The sequence below is a fragment of the Chiloscyllium plagiosum genome, unplaced genomic scaffold, assembly GCF_037043375.1.
Source record: "Chiloscyllium plagiosum isolate Xiang-an unplaced genomic scaffold, Cpla_swu_hap1 HiC_scaffold_40, whole genome shotgun sequence".
NCBI lineage: Eukaryota > Metazoa > Chordata > Chondrichthyes > Orectolobiformes > Hemiscylliidae > Chiloscyllium > Chiloscyllium plagiosum.
In genome coordinates, this window is record NW_028270178.1 from 523312 (window position 1) to 541702 (window position 18391).

Here is an 18391-nt window from a genome sequence, read left to right on the forward strand (position 1 = left end):
TGTCTCAGTGGGTAGTGTCTCAGTGGGTAGTGTCTCAGTGGGTAGTGTGTCGGGGGGCAGTGTCTCAGTGGATAGTGTCTCGGTGGGGTAGTGTCTCGGTGGGGTATTGTCTCAGTGGGGTAGTGTCTCAGTGGGTAGTGTCTCGGTGGGGCATTGTCTCAGTGGGTAGTGTCTCGGTGGGGTATTGTCTCAGTGGGTAGTGTCTCGGTGGGGTAGTGTCTCAGTGGGGTAGTGTCTCAGTGGGGTATTTTCTCGGTGGGGTATTCTCTCAGTGGGGTATTCTCTCAGTGGGGTAGTGTCTCAGTGGGGTATTGTCTCAGTGGGGTAGTGTCTCAGTGGGGTATTGTCTCAGTGGGTAGTGTCTCGGTGGGGTATTGTCTCAGTGGGTAGTGTCTCAGTGGGGTAGTGTCTCAGTGGGGTATTTTCTCGGTGGGGTATTCTCTCAGTGGGGTATTCTCTCAGTGGGGTAGTGTCTCAGTGGGGTAGTGTCTCAGTGGGGTAGTGTCTCAGTGGGTAGTGTCTCAGTGGGTAGTGTCTCGGTGGTAGTGTCTCAGTGGGTAGTGTCTCGGTGGGTAGTGTCTCGGTGGTGTAGTGTCTCGGTGGGGTAGTGTCTCGGTGGGGTAGTGTCTCGGTGGGGTAGTGTCTCAGTGGTGTAGTGTCTCAGTGGGTCGTGTCTCAGTGGGGTAGTGTCTCAGTGGGGTAGTGTCTCAGTGGGTAGTGTCTCAGTGGGGCAGTGTCTCAGTGGGGTAGTGTCTCAGTGGGGTAGTGTCTCAGTGGGGTAGTGTCTCAGTGGGTAGTGTCTCAGTGGGTAGTGTCTCGGTGGGGTAGTGTCTCAGTGGGTAGTGTCTCAGTGGGGTAGTGTCTCAGTGGGTAGTGTCTCAGTGGGTAGTGTCTCGGTGGGTATTGTCTCAGTGGGGTAGTGTCTCAGTGGTGTCGTGTCTCAGTGGGGTAGTGTCTCGGTGGGGTATTCTCTCGTTGGGGTCGTGTCTCAGTGGGGTAGTGTCTCGGTGGGGTAGTGTCTCAGTGGGTAGTGTCTCAGTGGGGTAGTGTCTCAGTGGGGTAGTGTCTCAGTGGGGTAGTTTCTCAGTGGGGTAGTTTCTCAGTGGGTAGTGTCTCGGTGGGGTATTGTCTCAGTGGGTAGTGTCTCAGTGGGTAGTGTCTCAGTGGGGTAGTGTCTCAGTGGGGTAGTGTCTCAGTGGGTAGTGTCTCAGTGGGTAGTGTCTCGGTGGGTATTGTCTCAGTGGGGTAGTGTCTCAGTGGGTAGTGTCTCAGTGGGGTAGTGTCTCGGTGGGGTATTCTCTCGGTGGGGTAGTGTCTCAGTGGGTAGTGTCTCAGTGGGGTATTGTCTCAGTGGGGTATTGTCTCAGTGGGTAGTGTCTCAGTGGGTAGTGTCTCAGTGGGGTAGTGTCTCAGTGGGGTAGTGTCTCAGTGGGGTAGTGTCTCAGTGGGTTGGTGTCTCAGTGGGTTGGTGTCTCAGTGGGGTAGTGTCTCAGTGGGGTAGTGTCTCGGTGGGTCGTGTCTCAGTGGGTAGTGTCTCAGTGGGGCAGTGTCTCAGTGGGGCAGTGTCTCAGTGGGGTAGTGTCTCAGTGGGGTAGTGTCTCAGTGGGTAGTGTCTCAGTGGGTAGTGTCTCAGTGGGGCAGTGTCTCAGTGGGGCAGTGTCTCAGTGGGGTAGTGTCTCAGTGGGGTAGTGTCTCAGTGGGGCAGTGTCTCAGTGGGGTAGTGTCTCAGTGGGGTAGTGTCTCAGTGGGTAGTGTCTCAGTGGGGTAGTGTCTCAGTGGGTAGTGTCTCAGTGGGTAGTGTCTCAGTGGGTAGTGTCTCGGTGGGTAGTGTCTCGGTGGGTATTGTCTCAGTGGGGTAGTGTCTCAGTGGGTAGTGTCTCAGTGGGGTAGTGTCTCGGTGGGGTATTGTCTCAGTGGGGTAGTGTCTCAGTGGGTAGTGTCTCAGTGGGGCAGTGTCTCAGTGGGGTAGTGTCTCGGTGGGTAGTGTCTCAGTGGGTAGTGTCTCAGTGGGTATTGTCTCAGTGGGGTAGTGTCTCAGTGGGTAGTGTCTCAGTGGGGTAGTGTCTCGGTGGGGTATTGTCTCAGTGGGGTATTGTCTCAGTGGGTAGTGTCTCAGTGGGGTAGTGTCTCAGTGGGTATTGTCTCAGTGGGGTAGTGTCTCAGTGGGTATTGTCTCAGTGGGCTAGTGTCTCAGTGGGTAGTGTCTCAGTGGGTAGTGTCTCAGTGGGTAGTGTCTCAGTGGGTAGTGTCTCAGTGGGTAGTGTCACAGTGGGTAGTGTCACAGTGGGGTAGTGTCTCAGTGTGTAGTGTCACAGTGGGGTAGTGTCTCAGTGGGTAGTGTCTCAGTGGGTAGTGTCACAGTGGGGTAGTGTCTCAGTGGGTAGTGTCTCAGTGGGTAGTGTCTCAGTGGGGTAGTGTCTCAGTGGGTATTGTCTCAGTGGGTATTGTCTCAGTGGGGTAGTGTCTCAGTGGGTAGTGTCTCAGTGGGGGAGTGTCTCAGTGGGTAGTGTCTCAGTGGGTAGTGTCTCAGTGGGTAGTGTCACAGTGGGGTAGTGTCTCAGTGGGTAGTGTCTCAGTGGGTAGTGTCTCAGTGGGTAGTGTCTCAGTGGGTAGTGTCTCGGTGGGGTAGTGTCACAGTGGGTAGTGTCTCAGTGGTTAGTGTCTCAGTGGGTAGTGTCTCAGTGGGTAGTGTCACAGTGGGGTAGTGTCTCAGTGGGTAGTGTCTCAGTGGGTAGTGTCACATTGGGGTAGTGTCTCAGTGGGGTAGTGTCTCAGTGGGGTAGTGTCTCAGTGGGGTAGTGTCTCAGTGGGGTATTGTCTCAGTGGGGTAGTGTCACAGTGGGGTAGCGTCTCAGTGGGGTAGTGTCTCGGTGGGGTAGTGTCTCAGTGGGTAGTGTCTCAGTGGGTAGTGTCTCAGTGGGTAGTGTCACAGTGGGGTAGTGTCTCAGTGGGTAGTGTCTCAGTGGGTAGTGTCTCAGTGGGTAGTGTCACAGTGGGGTAGTGTCTCAGTGGGGTAGTGTCACAGTGGGGTAGTGTCTCAGTGGGTATTGTCTCAGTGGGTATTGTCTCAGTGGGGTAGTGTCTCAGTGGGTAGTGTCTCAGTGGGTAGTGTCACAGTGGGTAGTGTCACAGTGGGGTAGTGTCTCAGTGGGTAGTGTCTCAGTGGGTAGTGTCTCAGTGGGTATTGTCTCAGTGGGTAGTGTCTCGGTGGGGTAGTGTCTCAGTGGGGTAGTGTCTCAGTGGGTAGTGTCTCAGTTGGTAGTGTCTCAGTGGGTAGTGTCACAGTGGGGTAGTGTCTCAGTGGGGTATTGTCTCAGTGGGTATTGTCTCAGTGGGTAGTGTCTCAGTGGGGTAGTGTCTCAGTGGGTAGTGTCTCAGTGGGGTAGTGTCTCAGTGGGTAGTGTCTCAGTGGGTATTGTCTCAGTGGGTAGTGTCTCAGTGGGGTAGTGTCTCAGTGGGTAGTGTCTCAGTGGGGTAGTGTCTCAGTGGGTATTGTCTCAGTGGGTATTGTCTCAGTGGGGTAGTGTCTCAGTGGGTAGTGTCTCAGTGGGGGAGTGTCTCAGTGGGTAGTGTCTCAGTGGGTAGTGTCTCAGTGGGTAGTGTCACAGTGGGGTAGTGTCTCAGTGGGTAGTGTCTCAGTGGGTAGTGTCTCAGTGGGTATTGTCTCAGTGTGTAGTGTCTCGGTGGGGTAGTGTCACAGTGGGTAGTGTCTCAGTGGTTAGTGTCTCAGTGGGTAGTGTCTCAGTGGGTAGTGTCACAGTGGGGTAGTGTCTCAGTGGGTAGTGTCTCAGTGGGTAGTGTCACAGTTGGGTAGTGTCTCAGTGGCGTAGTGTCTCAGTGGGGTAGTGTCTCAGTGGGTAGTGTCTCAGTGGGTATTGTCTCAGTGGGTAGTGTCACAGTGGGGTAGTGTCTCAGTGGGGTAGTGTCTCAGTGAGTAGTGTCTCAGTGGGTCGTGTCTCAGTGGGTAGTGTCACAGTGGGGTAGTGTCTCAGTGGGTAGTGTCTCAGTGGGTAGTGTCTCAGTGGGTAGTGTCACAGTGGGGTAGTGTCTCAGTGGGGTAGTGTCTCAGTGGGTAGTGTCTCAGTGGGTAGTGTCTCAGTGGGTAGTGTCTCAGTGGGTAGTGTCTCAGTGGGGTAGTGTCTCAGTGGGTATTGTCTCAGTGGGGTAGTGTCTCAGTGGGTAGTGTCTCAGTGGGGGAGTGTCTCAGTGGGTAGTGTCTCAGTGGGTATTGTCTCAGTGGGTATTGTCTCAGTGGGGTAGTGTCTCAGTGGGTAGTGTCTCAGTGGGTAGTGTCTCAGTGGGGTAGTGTCTCAGTGGGTATTGTCTCAGTGGGTATTGTCTCAGTGGGGTAGTGTCTCAGTGGGTAGTGTCTCAGTGGGTAGTGTCTCAGTGGGTAGTGTCTCAGTGGGTAGTGTCTCGGTGGGGTAGTGTCACAGTGGGTAGTGTCTCAGTGGGGTAGTGTCTCAGTGGGTAATGTCTCAGTGGGTTGTGTCTCAGTGGGTAGTGTCTCAGTGGGGTAGTGTCTCAGTGGGTAGTGTCTCAGTGGGTAGTGTCTCAGTGGGTATTGTCTCGGTGGGTAGTGTCTCGGTGGGTAGTGTCTCAGTGGGTAGTGTCTCAGTGGGTAGTGTCTCAGTGGGGTAGTGTCTCAGTGGGTAGTGTCTCAGTGGGGTAGTGTCTCGGTGGGGTAGTGTCACAGTGGGTAGTGTCTCAGTGGGTAGTGTCTCAGTGGGGTAGTGTCTCAGTGGGTAGTGTCTCAGTGGGTAGTGTCTCAGTGGGTAGTGTGTCAGTGGGGTAGTGTCTCAGTGGGTAGTGTGTCAGTGGGGTTGTGTCTCAGTGGGTAGTGTCTCAGTGGGGTAGTGTCTCAGTGGGTAGTGTCTCGGTGGGTAGTGTCTCGGTGGGGTAGTGTCACAGTGGGTAGTGTCTCAGTGGGGTAGTGTCTCAGTGGGGTAGTGTCTCAGTGGGTAGTGTCTCAGTGGGGTAGTGTCTCAGTGGGTAGTGTCTCAGTGGGTAGTGTCTCAGTGGGGTAGTGTCTCAGTGGGTCGTGTCTCAGTGGGTAGTGTGTCAGTGGGATTGTGTCTCAGTGGGTAGTGTCTCAGTGGGGTAGTGTCTCAGTGGGTAGTGTCTCAGTGGGTAGTGTCTCAGTGGGTAGTGTCTCGGTGGGGTAGTGTCACAGTGGGTAGTGTCTCAGTGGGGTAGTGTCTCAGTGGGTAGTGTCTCAGTGGGTTGTGTCTCAGTGGGTAGTGTCTCAGTGGGGTAGTGTCTCAGTGGGGTAGTGTCTCAGTGGGTAGTGTCTCAGTGGGGTAGTGTCTCAGTGGGTAGTGTCTCATTGGGGTAGTGTCTCGGTGGGGTAGTGTCACAGTGGGTAGTGTCTCAGTGGGTAGTGTCTCAGTGGGGTAGTGTCTCAGTGGGTAGTGTCTCAGTGGGTAGTGTCTCAGTGGGTAGTGTGTCAGTGGGGTAGTGTCTCAGTGGGTAGTGTGTCAGTGAGGTAGTGTCTCAGTGGGTAGTGTCTCAGTGGGGTAGTGTCTCAGTGGGTAGTGTCTCGGTGGGTAGTGTCTCAGTGGGGTAGTGTCTCAGTGGGTAGTGTCACAGTGGGTCGTATCTCAGTGGGGTAGTGTCTCAGTGGGTAGTGTCTCAGTGGGTAGTATTTCAGTGGGTAGTGTCTCAGTGGGTAGTGTCTCGGTGGGGTAGTGTCTCAGTGGGGTAGTGTCTCAGTGGGTAGTGTCTCAGTGGGGTAGTGTCTCAGTGGGTAGTGTCTCAGTGGGTAGTGTCTCAGTGGGTAGTGTCTCAGTGGGTTGGTGTCTCAGTGGGTTGGTGTCTCAGTGGGTAGTGTCTCAGTGGGTAGTGTCTCAGTGGGTTGGTGTCTCAGTGGGTAGTGTCTCAGTGGGTCGTGTCTCGGTGGGTAGTGTCTCAGTGGGGCAGTGTCTCAGTGGGCAGTGTCTCAGTGGGGTAGTGTCTCAGTGGGTAGTGTCTAGGTGGGTAGTGTCTCAGTGGGGTAGTGTCTCAGTGGGTAGTGTCTCAGTGGGTAGTGTCTCAGTGGGGTAGTGTCTCAGTGGGTAGTGTCTCAGTGGGTAGTGTCTCGGTGGGGTAGTGTCTCAGTGGGTAGTGTCTCAGTGGGGTAGTGTCTCAGTGGGTTGTGTCTCAGTGGGGTGGTGTCTCAGTGGGGTGGTGTCTCAGTGGGTAGTGTCTCAGTGGGGTAGTGTCTCAGTGGGGTGGTGTCTCAGTGGGTAGTGTCTCAGTGGGGTGGTGTCTCAGTGGGTAGTGTCTCAGTGGGGTAGTGTCTCAGTGGGTAGTGTCTCGGTGGGTAGTGTCTCAGTGGGTAGTGTCTCAGTGGGTCGTGTCTCAGTGGGTAGTGTCTCAGTGGGGTAGTGTCTCAGTGGGTAGTGTCTCAGTGGGTAGTGTCTCGGTGGGGTAGTGTCTCAGTGGGGTAGTGTCTCAGTGGGGTGGTGTCTCAGTGGGTAGTGTCTCAGTGGGTAGTGTCTCGGTGGGTAGTGTCTCAGTGGGTAGTGTCTCAGTGGGGTAGTGTCTCGGTTGGGTAGTGTCTCAGTGGGGTGGTGTCTCAGTGGGTAGTGTCTCAGTGGGTGGTGTCTCAGTGGGGTAGTGTCTCAGTGGGTAGTGTCTCAGTGGGTAGTGTCTCAGTGGGGTAGTGTCTCAGTGGGTAGTGTCTCGGTGGGTAGTGTCTCAGTGGGTAGTGTCTCAGTGGGGTAGTGTCTCAGTGGGGTGGTGTCTCAGTGGGTAGTGTCTCAGTGGGTGTTGTCTCAGTGGGTAGTGTCTCGGTGGGTAGTGTCTCAGTGGGTAGTGTCTCAGTGGGGTAGTGTCTCAGTGGGTAGTGTCTCAGTGGGGTAGTGTCTCGGTGGGTAGTGTCTCGGTGGGTAGTGTCTCAGTGGGTAGTGTCTCAGTGGGGTAGTGTCTCAGTGGGGTGGTGTCTCAGTGGGTAGTGTCTCAGTGGGTGGTGTCTCAGTGGGTAGTGTCTCAGTGGGTAGTGTCTCGGTGGGTAGTGTCTCAGTGGGTGGTGTCTCAGTGGGTAGTGTCTCAGTGGGTAGTGTCTCGGTGGGTAGTGTCTCAGTGGGTGGTGTCTCAGTGGGTAGTGTCTCAGTGGGTAGTGTCTCAGTGGGTGGTGTGTCAGTGGGTAGTGTCTCAGTGGGTAGTGTCTCGGTGGGTAGTGTCTCAGTGGGTAGTGTCTCGGTGGGTAGTGTCTCAGTGGGTAGTGTCTCAGTGGGGTAGTGTCTCAGTGGGGTAGTGTCTCAGTGGGGTGGTGTCTCAGTGGGTAGTGTCTCAGTGGGTAGTGTCTCAGTGGGTAGTGTCTCGGTGGGGTAGTGTCTCAGTGGGTAGTGTCTCAGTGGGTAGTGTCTCAGTGGGTTATTGTCTCAGTGGGGCAGTGTCTCGGTGGGTAGTGTCTCAGTGGGTAGTGTCTCAGTGGGGTAGTGTCTCAGTGGGGTAGTGTCTCAGTGGGGTGGTGTCTCAGTGGGTAGTGTCTCAGTGGGTAGTGTCTCAGTGGGTAGTGTCTCGGTGGGGTTGTGTCTCAGTGGGTAGTGTCTCAGTGGGTAGTGTCTCAGTGGGTTATTGTCTCAGTGGGGCAGTGTCTCAGTGGGTAGTGTCTCAGTGGGTAGTTTCTCAGTGGGTAGTTTCTCAGTGGGTAGTGTATCAGTGGGTAGTGTCTCGGTGGGTAGTGTCTCAGTGGGTAGTGTCTCAGTGGGATAGTGTCTCAGTGGGTAGTGTCTCAGTGGGTAGTGTCTCAGTGGGGTAGTGTCTCAGTGGGTAGTGTCTCAGTGGGTAGTGTCTCAGTGGGGTAGTGTCTCAGTGGGGTAGTGTCTCAGTGGGTAGTTTCTCAGTGGGTAGTGTCTCAGTGGGTAGTGTCTCGGTGGGGTAGTGTCTCAGTGGGTAGTGTCTCAGTGGGGTAGTGTCTCAGTGAGGTAGTGTCTCAGTGGGGTAGTTTCTCAGTGGGGTAGTTTCTCAGTGGGTAGTGTCTCGGTGGGGTATTGTCTCAGTGGGGTAGTGTCTCGGTGGGGTAGTGTCTCAGTGGGTAGTGTCTCAGTGGGGTAGTGTCTCAGTGGGGTAGTGTCTCAGTGGGTAGTGTCTCAGTGGGTAGTGTCTCGGTGGGTAGTGTCTCAGTGGGTAGTGTCTCGGTGGGTAGTGTCTCAGTGGGGTAGTGTCTCAGTGGGGTAGTGTCTCAGTGGGTAGTGTCTCAGTGGGTAGTGTCTCGGTGGGTAGTGTCTCAGTGGATAGTGTCTCAGTGGGGTAGTGTCTCGGTGGATAGTGTCTCGGTGGGTAGTGTCTCAGTGGGGTATTGTCTCAGTGGGTAGTGTCTCAGTGGGTAGTGTCTCAGTGGGTAGTGTCTCAGTGGGTAGTGTCTCAGTGGGGTAGTGTCTCAGTGGGTAATGTCTCAGTGGATAGTGTCTCAGTGGGGTAGTGTCTCGGTGGGTAATGTCTCAGTGGATAGTGTCTCAGTGGGTAGTGTCTCGGTGGGTAATGTCTCAGTGGATAGTGTCTCAGTGGGGTAGTGTCTCGGTGGGTAGTGTCTCAGTGGGTAGTGTCTCAGTGGGTAGTGTCTCAGTGGGTAGTGTCTCAGTGGGGTAGTGTCTCAGTGGGTAATGTCTCAGTGGATAGTGTCTCAGTGGGGTAGTGTCTCGGTGGGTAATGTCTCAGTGGATAGTGTCTCAGTGGGTAGTGTCTCGGTGGGTAATGTCTCAGTGGATAGTGTCTCAGTGGGGTAGTGTCTCGGTGGGTAGTGTCTCAGTGGGTAGTGTCTCAGTGGGTAGTGTCTCGGTGGGGTAGTGTCTCAGTGGGTAATGTCTCAGTGGGTAGTGTCTCAGTGGGTAGTGTCTCGGTGGGGTAGTGTCTCAGTGGGTAATGTCTCAGTGGGTAGTGTCTCGGTGGGTATTGTCTCAGTGGGTACTGTCTCAGTGGGGTGCCCACCTTCCCTGACTGTCCTGTGTGCCCTTTGTGCTGTAGCTCTCCATCCACGTGCTGGGCTCGGCTGAGGAGCGTTCCCACCTCCTGGTGATGAAGGGCGCTCCCGAGCGGATCCTGGATCGTTGCTCCTCCATCCTCCTCCACGGCAAGGAGTGCCCCCTCGACAGCGAGATGAGGGACGCCTTCCAGAACGCCTACCTGGAGCTGGGTGGCCTGGGCGAGCGGGTACTGGGTGAGCGCGGGCCCTGAGCCTCAGAGGCTGGGGTGTGGTGTGAATGTGGGCACCGAGGGGCCGCGGGGGGTAGGGATGGGGGCAGGTTTCGCGGGTGAGTGTCCCGGTCCCCAGGGCAGGGTGAGGCATCGATACGGGCCGTTCGCGGGATCCTCCGGTCCTTGCCTCTGGGTCAGCGCCCGGTGAAGTGACCGCTGTCTCTCTCTCCCCCCGCCCCAGGGTTCTGCCACCTGAACCTCCCGGTGGAACAGTTCCCGCCCGGATATGCCTTCGACACGGATGAGGTGAACTTCCCGACAGACAAGCTCTGCTTCGTCGGCCTCATGTCAATGATCGACCCGCCCCGGGCCGCGGTGCCCGACGCTGTGGGCAAGTGCCGCAGTGCTGGCATCAAGGTAGGCAGGGTCAGGGGTCAGAGGACCAGGGGGTGGGGCGCTGGCAGGGCTCAGTCCGGTCAGGGGCTGTCAAAGGGCGGGGCAGTGCGGTCAGAGGGTGCGAGGATGGGAGGTCAGGGGTCAATGGGCGGGCCAGTGTGGTCGGGGATGGGAGGTCAGGGGTCAACGGGAGGAGGTGGTGCGGTCGGCTGGTGCGAGGCTGAGTGGTCAGAGGTCAAAGCGGCGGGGCAGTGCAGTCAGGGGCTGCAAGGATGGGAGGTCAGGGGTCAAAGGACAGGGCATGCGGTCAGGGGGTGCGTGGATGGGAGTTAAGGGGTCAAGGGCGGGGCAGTGCGGACAGGGGAGCTAGGTCGGGAGGTCAGGGGTCAAAGGGCGGGGCAGTGCGGTCGGGGTGAGAGGGCAGGAGGGCAAGGGTGTGTTCAGATGACCTGATTTGTCTTGACTATCTATCTCTGCCCACCCACCCTCGCCACACTTCCCATCCTCACCCCCTCACCCCTCACCCCCTCACCCCGACCCACGCCGACCCCACCCCTCACCCCTCACCCCTCACCCCAACACCCCCTCACCCCCTCACCCCCTCACCCCGACCCACCCCAATCCACCCCTCACCCCCTCATCCCCTCATCCCCTCACTCCAACCCACCCTCTCCCCGACCCACCCTCACTGCTCACCCCCTCACCCATTACCCCTCCTCACTCCGACCCACCCTCACCCTGACTCAACCCTCACCCCCTCACCCGACCCACCCTCACCCCTCACCCGACCCACACTCACCCCTCACCCCCTCACTCCCCCACCCCAACACCCTCACCCCTCACCCTTACTCCCTCACACCCTCAACCCGACCCTCCCTCACCCCGACCAACCTCACTCTCTCACCCCGACCAACCTCACTCTCTCACCCCGACCCTCCCTTACTCCCTCACTTCCTCACGCCCCCACACCGACACATCCTCACTCCCTCACTCCCTCAACCCTCACCCCGACCCACCCTCACTCCCACATTCCATCACCCCGACGCACCCTCACCACCTCACCCCCTCACTACCTCACCCCTCACCCCCACTCCCTCACTACCTCACCCCTCAACCCCTCACCCCGACACACCCCTCACCCCCCCACCCCGACACCCCCTCACCACCCCACCCTTACTCCCTCACCCCCTCACCCCGACCCTCCCTCACTCCCTCACCCCGACCCTCCCTCACTCCCTCACCCCGACCAACCTCACTCCTCACCCCGACCCACCCTCACTCCCTCACCCCCTCATCCCGGTCCACCCTCACTTCCTCACCCCGACCCACCCTCACTCCCTCACTCCCCCATCCCGACCCATCCTCACTCCCTCACTTCCTCACGCCCCCACACCGACACATCCTCACTCCCTCAACCCTCACCCCGACCCACCCTCACTCACCCACGCCGACCCACCCTTACTCCCTCACTCCCTCACCCCGACCCACCCTCACTCCCACATTCCATCACCCCGACCCACCCTCACCCTCTCACCCCCATCACCACATCACCCCTCACTACCTCACCCCTCACCCCCTCACCCACTCACTCCCTCACCCCGACACACCCCTCACCCCTTACCACCCTCACCTCTCACCCCCTCACCCCTCACTCCGACCCACCCTCACTCCCTCACCCCTCACTCCCTCACCCCTCACCCCGACCCACCCTCACTCCGACCCATCCTCACCCCGACCCACCCTCACTCCCTCAACCCTCACCCCCTCACCCTGACCCACCCTCTCTCCCTCACACCTCACCCCCTCACTCCCTCACCCCCTTACTCCACCACCCCGACCCCCCTCACACCATCACTCACCCACCCTCACTCCCTCACCCCGACCCACCCTCACTCCCTCACCCCCTCACCCCGACCCACCCTCACTCCCTCACCCCCTCACCCCGACCCACCCTCACTCCCTCACCCCCTCACCCCGACCCACCCTCACCCCCTCACCCCGACCCACCCTCACTCCCTCACCCCCTCACCCCGACCCACCCTCACTCCCTCACCCCGACCCACCCTCACTCCCTCACCCCCTCCCCCCGACCCTCTCTCACTCCCTCACCCCGACCCACCCTCACCCCCTCACCCCGACCCACCCTCACTCCCTCACCCCCTCACCCCGACCCACCCTCACTCCCTCACCCCGACCCTCCCTCACTCCCTCACCCCGACCCACCCTCACTCCCTCACTCCCTCACCCCGACCCTCCCTCAATCCCTCACTCCCTCACCCCCTCACCCCGACCCACCCTCACTCCCTCACCCCCTCACCCCGACCCACCCTCACTCCCCTACCCTTACTCCCTCACTCCCTCACCCCGACCCTCCCTCACTCCCTCACCCCGACCCTCCCTCACTCCCTCACCCCGACCCTCCCTCACTCCCTCACCCCGACCCTCCCTCACTCCCCCACCCCGACCCTCCCTCACCCCGACCCTCCCACACTCCCTCACCCCGACCCTCCCTCACCCCGACCCTCCCACACTCCCTCATCCTGACCCACCCTCACCCCGACCCACCCTCACTCCCTCACCCCAACCCACCCTCACTCCCTCACCCACCCTCTACACAGGTCATTATGGTGACGGGGGACCATCCAATCACTGCCAAGGCCATCGCCAAAGGAGTGGGCATCATCTCTGAGGGCAACGAGACCGTTGAGGACATCGCCCAGAGACTCAACATCCCCATCACACAGGTCAATCCCAGGTACGAGCTGGACCTACCCTCACTCCCACTGCGGGCCCTCCCTCACTCCCACTGCGGGCCTTCCCTCACTCCCACTGCGGGCCCTCCCTCACTCCCACTGCGGGCCCTCACTCACTCCCACTGCGGGCCCTCCCTCACTCCCACTGCGGACCCTCACTCACTCCCACTGCGGGCCCTCACTCACTCCCACTGCGGGCCCTCCCTCACTCCCACTGCGGGCCCTCCCTCACTCCCACTGCGGGCCCTCACTCACTCCCACTGCGGGCCCTCCCTCACTCCCACTGCGGGCCCTCCCTCACTCCCACTGCGGACCCTCCCTCACTCCCACTGCGGGCCCTCCCTCACTCCCACTGCGGGCCCTCCCTCACTCCCACTGCGGGCCCTCACCCACTCCCACTGCGGGCCCTCACTCACTCCCACTGCGGGCCCTCACCCACTCCCACTGCGGGCCCTCACCCACTCCCACTGCGGGCCCTCACCCACTCCCACTGCGGGCCCTCACCCACTCCCACTGCGGGCCCTCACTCACTCCCACTGCGGGCCCTCACCCACTCCCACTGCGGGCCCTCACCCACTCCCACTGCGGACCCTCACTCACTCCCACTGCGGACCCTCACTCACTCCCACTGCGGGCCCTCACCCACTCCCACTGCGGGCCCTCACCCACTCCCACTGCGGGCCCTCACCCACTCCCACTGACCAGACCCTCCCTCACTCCCACTGCCCGGACCCACACCCACTCCCACTGCGGACCCTCACTCACTCCCACTGCGGGCCCTCACCCACTCCCACTGCCCGGACTCTCACTCACTCCCACTGCCCGGACCCTCACTCACTCCCACTGTGGACCCTCACTCACTCCCACTGCCCGGACCCTCACCCACTCCCACTGCCCGGACCCTCACTCACTCCCACTGCCCGGACCCTCACCCACTCCCACTGCCCGGACTCTCACTCACTCCCACTGCCCGGACCCTCACTCACTCCCACTGTGGACCCTCACTCACTCCCACTGCCCGGACCCTCACCCACTCCCACTGCGGACCCTCACTCACTCCCACTGCCCGGACCCTCACTCACTCCCACTGCCCGGACCCTCACTCACTCCCACTGCCCGGGCCCTCACCCACTCCCACTGACCAGACCCTCCCTCACTCCCACTGCCCGGACCCTCACCCACTCCCACTGCAGACCTTCCCTCACTCCCACTGCCCAGACCCTCACTCACTCCCACTGCGGACCCTCACTCACTCCCACTGCCCGGACCCTCACTCACTCCCACTGCCCGGACCCTCACTCACTCCCACTGCGGACCCTCACTCACTCCCACTGCCCGGACCCTCACCCACTCCCACTGCCCGGACCCTCACTCATTCCCACTTCCCAGACCCTCACTCACTCCCACTGCGGGCCCTCACCCACTCCCACTGCCCGGACCCTCACTCACTCCCACTTCCCAGACCCTCACTCACTCCCACTGCGGACCCTCACTCACTCCCACTGCCCAGACCCTCCCTCACTCCCACTGCCCGGACCCTCACTCACTCCCACTGCCCAGACCCTCCCTCACTCCCACTGCCCGGACCCTCACTCACTCCCACTGCCCAGACCCTCACTCACTCCCACTGCGGACCCTCACTCACTCCCACTGCCCAGACCCTCACTCACTCCCACTGCGGACCCTCACTCACTCCCACTGCCCAGACCCTCACTCACTCCCACTGCGGACCCTCACTCACTCCCACTGCCCGGACCCTCACTCACTCCCACTGCCCGGACCCTCACTCACTCCCACTGCACGGACCCTCACTCACACCCACTGCCCAGACCCTCACTCACTCCCACTGCCCGGACCCTCACTCACTCCCACTGCCCGGACCCTCCCTCACTCCCACTGCCCGGACCCTCCCCCACTCCCACTGCCCGGACCCTCACTCACTCCCACTGCCCAGACCCTCACTCACTCCCACTGCCCAGACCCTCACTCACTCCCACTGCCCGGACCTTCACTCACTCCCACTGCCCGGACCCTCACTCACTCCCACTGCCCGGACCCTCACTCACTCCCACTGCCCGGACCCTCCCTCACTCCCATTGCCCGGACCCTCACTCACTCCCACTGCCCGGACCCTCACTCACTCCCACTGCCCGGACCCTCACTCACTCCCACTGCCCAGACCCTCACTCACTCCCACTGCGGACCCTCACTCACTCCCACTGCCCAGACCCTCACTCACTCCCACTGCGGACCCTCACTCACTCCCACTGCCCGGACCCTCACTCACTCCCACTCCGGACCCTCACTCACTCCCACTGCCCAGACCCTCACTCACTCCCACTGCGGACCCTCACTCACTCCCACTGCCCGGACCCTCACTCACTCCCACTGCGGACCCTCACTCACTCCCACTGCCCAGACCCTCACTCACTCCCGCTGCCCGGACCCTCACTCACTCCCACTGCCCGGACCCTCACTCACTCCCACTGCGGACCCTCACTCACTCCCACTGCCCCAGACCCTCGCTCACTCCCACTGCGGACCCTTACTCACTCCCACTGCCCAGACCCTTACTCACTCCCACTGCCCGGACCCTCACTCACTCCCACTGCCCGGACCCTCACTCACTCCCACTGCCCGGACCCTCACTCACTCCCACTGCCCGGACCCTCACTCACTCCCACTGCCCGGACCCTCACTCACTCCCACTGCGGACCCTCACTCACTCCCACTGCCCAGACCCTCACTCACTCCCACTGCGGACCCTCACTCACTCCCACTGCCCGGACCCTCACTCACTCCCACTGCGGGCCCTCACTCACTCCCACTGCCCGGACCCTCACTCACTCCCATTGCCCGGACCCTCACTCACTCCCACTTCCCGGACCCTCACTCACTCCCACTGCCCGGACCCTCACTCACTCCCACTGCCCGGACCCTCACTCACTCCCACTGCGCAGACCCTCACTCACTCCCACTGCGGACCCTCACTCACTCCCACTGCGGACCATCACTCACTCCCACTGCCCGGACCCTCACTCACTCCCACTGCCCGGACCCTCACTCACTCCCACTGCGGGCCCTCCCTCACTCCCACTGCGGACCCTCACTGACTCCCACTGCGGGCCCTCCCTCACTCCCACTGCCCGGACCCTCACTCACTCCCACTGTGGACCCTCACTCACTCCCACTGCCCGGACCCTCACCCACTCCCACTGCCCGGACCCTCACTCACTCCCACTGCCCGGACCCTCACCCACTCCCACTGCCCGGACTGTCACTCACTCCCACTGCCCGGACCCTCACTCACTCCCACTGTGGACCCTCACTCACTCCCACTGCCCGGACCCTCACCCACTCCCACTGCGGACCCTCACTCACTCCCACTGCCCGGACCCTCACTCACTCCCACTGCCCGGACCCTCACTCACTCCCACTGCCCGGGCCCTCACCCACTCCCACTGACCAGACCCTCCCTCACTCCCACTGCCCGGACCCTCACCCACTCCCACTGCAGACCCTCCCTCACTCCCACTGCCCAGACCCTCACTCACTCCCACTGCGGACCCTCACTCACTCCCACTGCCCGGACCCTCACTCACTCCCACTGCCCGGACCCTCACTCACTCCCACTGTGGACCCTCACTCACTCCCACTGCCCGGACCCTCACCCACTCCCACTGCCCGGACCCTCACTCATTCCCACTTCCCAGACCCTCACTCACTCCCACTGCGGGCCCTCACCCACTCCCACTGCCCGGACCCTCACTCACTCCCACTTCCCAGACCCTCACTCACTCCCACTGCGGACCCTCACTCACTCCCACTGCCCAGACCCTCCCTCACTCCCACTGCCCAGACCCTCACTCACTCCCACTGCCCGGACCCTCCCTCACTCCCACTGCCCGGACCCTCACTCACTCCCACTGCCGTGACCCTCACTCACTCCCACTGCCCAGACCCTCACTCACTCCCACTGCGGACCCTCACTCACTCCCACTGCCCAGACCCTCACTCACTCCCACTGCGGACCCTCACTCACTCCCACTGCCCGGACCCTCACTCACTCCCACTCCGGACCCTCACTCACTCCCACTGCCCAGACCCTCACTCACTCCCACTGCGGACCCTCACTCACTCCCACTGCCCGGACCCTCACTCACTCCCACTGCGGACCCTCACTCACTCCCACTGCCCAGACCCTCACTCACTCCCACTGCCCGGACCCTCACTCACTCCCACTGCGGACCCTCACTCACTCCCACTGCCCCAGACCCTCGCTCACTCCCACTGCGGACCCTTACTCACTCCCACTGCCCAGACCCTTACTCACTCCCACTGCCCGGACCCTCACTCACTCCCACTGCCCGGACCCTCACTCACTCCCACTGCGGACCCTCACTCACTCCCACTGCGGGCCCTCCCTCACTCCCACTGCGGACCCTCACTCACTCCCACTGCCCGGACCCTCACTCACTCCCACTGCGGACCCTCACTCACTCCCACTGCGGGTCCTCCCTCACTCCCACTGCGGACCCTCACTCACTCCCACTTCCCGGACCCTCACTCACTCCCACTTCCCGGACCCTCCCTCACTCCCACTGCGGACACTCACTCACTCCCACTTCCCGGACCCTCACTCCCTCCCACTTCCCGGACCCTCACTCACTCCCACTGCCCGGACCCTCCCTCACTCCCACTGCCCGGACCCTCACTCACTCCCACTGCCCGGACCCTCACTCACTCCCACTGCCCGGACCCTCACTCACTCCCACTGCCCAGACCCTCACTCACTCCCACTGCGGACCCTCACTCACTCCCACTGCCCAGACCCTCACTCACTCCCACTGCGGACCCTCACTCACTCCCACTGCCCGGACCCTCACTCACTCCCACTGCGGACCCTCACTCACTCCCACTGCCCAGACCCTCACTCACTCCCACTGCGGACCCTCACTCACTCCCACTGCCCGGACCCTCACTCACTCCCACTGCGGGCCCTCACTCACTCCCACTGCCCGGACCCTCACTCACTCCCATTGCCCGGACCATCACTCACTCCCACTTCCCGGACCCTCACTCACTCCCACTGCCCGGACCCTCACTCACTCCCACTGCCCGGACCCTCACTCACTCCCACTGCCCAGACCCTCACTCACTCCCACTGCGGACCCTCACTCACTCCCACTGCGGACCATCACTCACTCCCACTGCCCGGACCCTCACTCACTCCCACTGCCCGGACCCTCACTCACTCCCACTGCGGGCCCTCCCTCACTCCCACTGCGGACCCTCACTGACTCCCACTGCGGGCCCTCCCTCACTCCCACTGCCCGGACCCTCACTCACTCCCACTGTGGACCCTCACTCACTCCCACTGCCCGGACCCTCACCCACTCCCACTGCCCGGACCCTCACTCACTCCCACTGCCCGGACCCTCACCCACTCCCACTGCCCGGACTCTCACTCACTCCCACTGCCCGGACTCTCACTCACTCCCACTGCCCGGACCCTCACTCACTCCCACTGCCCGGACCCTCACCCACTCCCACTGCGGACCCTCACTCACTCCCACTGCCCGGACCCTCACTCACTCCCACTGCCCGGACCCTCACTCACTCCCACTGCCCGGACCCTCACTCACTCCCACTGCCTGGGCCCTCACCCACTCCCACTGACCAGACCCTCCCTCACTCCCACTGCCCGGACCCTCACCCACTCCCACTGCAGACCCTCCCTCACTCCCACTGCCCAGACCCTCACTCACTCCCACTGCGGACCCTCACTCACTCCCACTGCCCGGACCCTCACTCACTCCCACTGCCCGGACCCTCACTCACTCCCACTGCGGACCCTCACTCACTCCCACTGCCCGGACCCTCACCCACTCCCACTGCCCGGACCCTCACTCATTCCCACTTCCCAGACCCTCACTCACTCCCACTGCGGGCCCTCACCCACTCCCACTGCCCGGACCCTCACTCACTCCCACTTCCCAGACCCTCACTCACTCCCACTGCGGACCCTCACTCACTCCCACTGCCCACACCCTCCCTCACTCCCACTGCCCGGACCCTCCCTCACTCCCACTGCCCAGACCCTCCCTCACTCCCACTGCCCG

General features: G+C 61.2%; 1 protein-coding gene across 1 annotated transcript in view; it reads left to right on the forward strand.

The window, feature by feature from the left end:
* The window catches only part of LOC122545448 (sodium/potassium-transporting ATPase subunit alpha-2), a 415006-nt gene that overhangs the window by 334256 nt on the left and 62359 nt on the right, over positions 1-18391 (forward strand). Inside the window, exons 6-8 of the mRNA XM_087981744.1 lie at positions 8950-9142; positions 9362-9537; positions 12135-12271. Of these exons, the coding sequence (XP_087837870.1) occupies positions 8950-9142; positions 9362-9537; positions 12135-12271 (506 nt within the window). The remainder of the gene's footprint in view (positions 1-8949; positions 9143-9361; positions 9538-12134; positions 12272-18391) is intronic.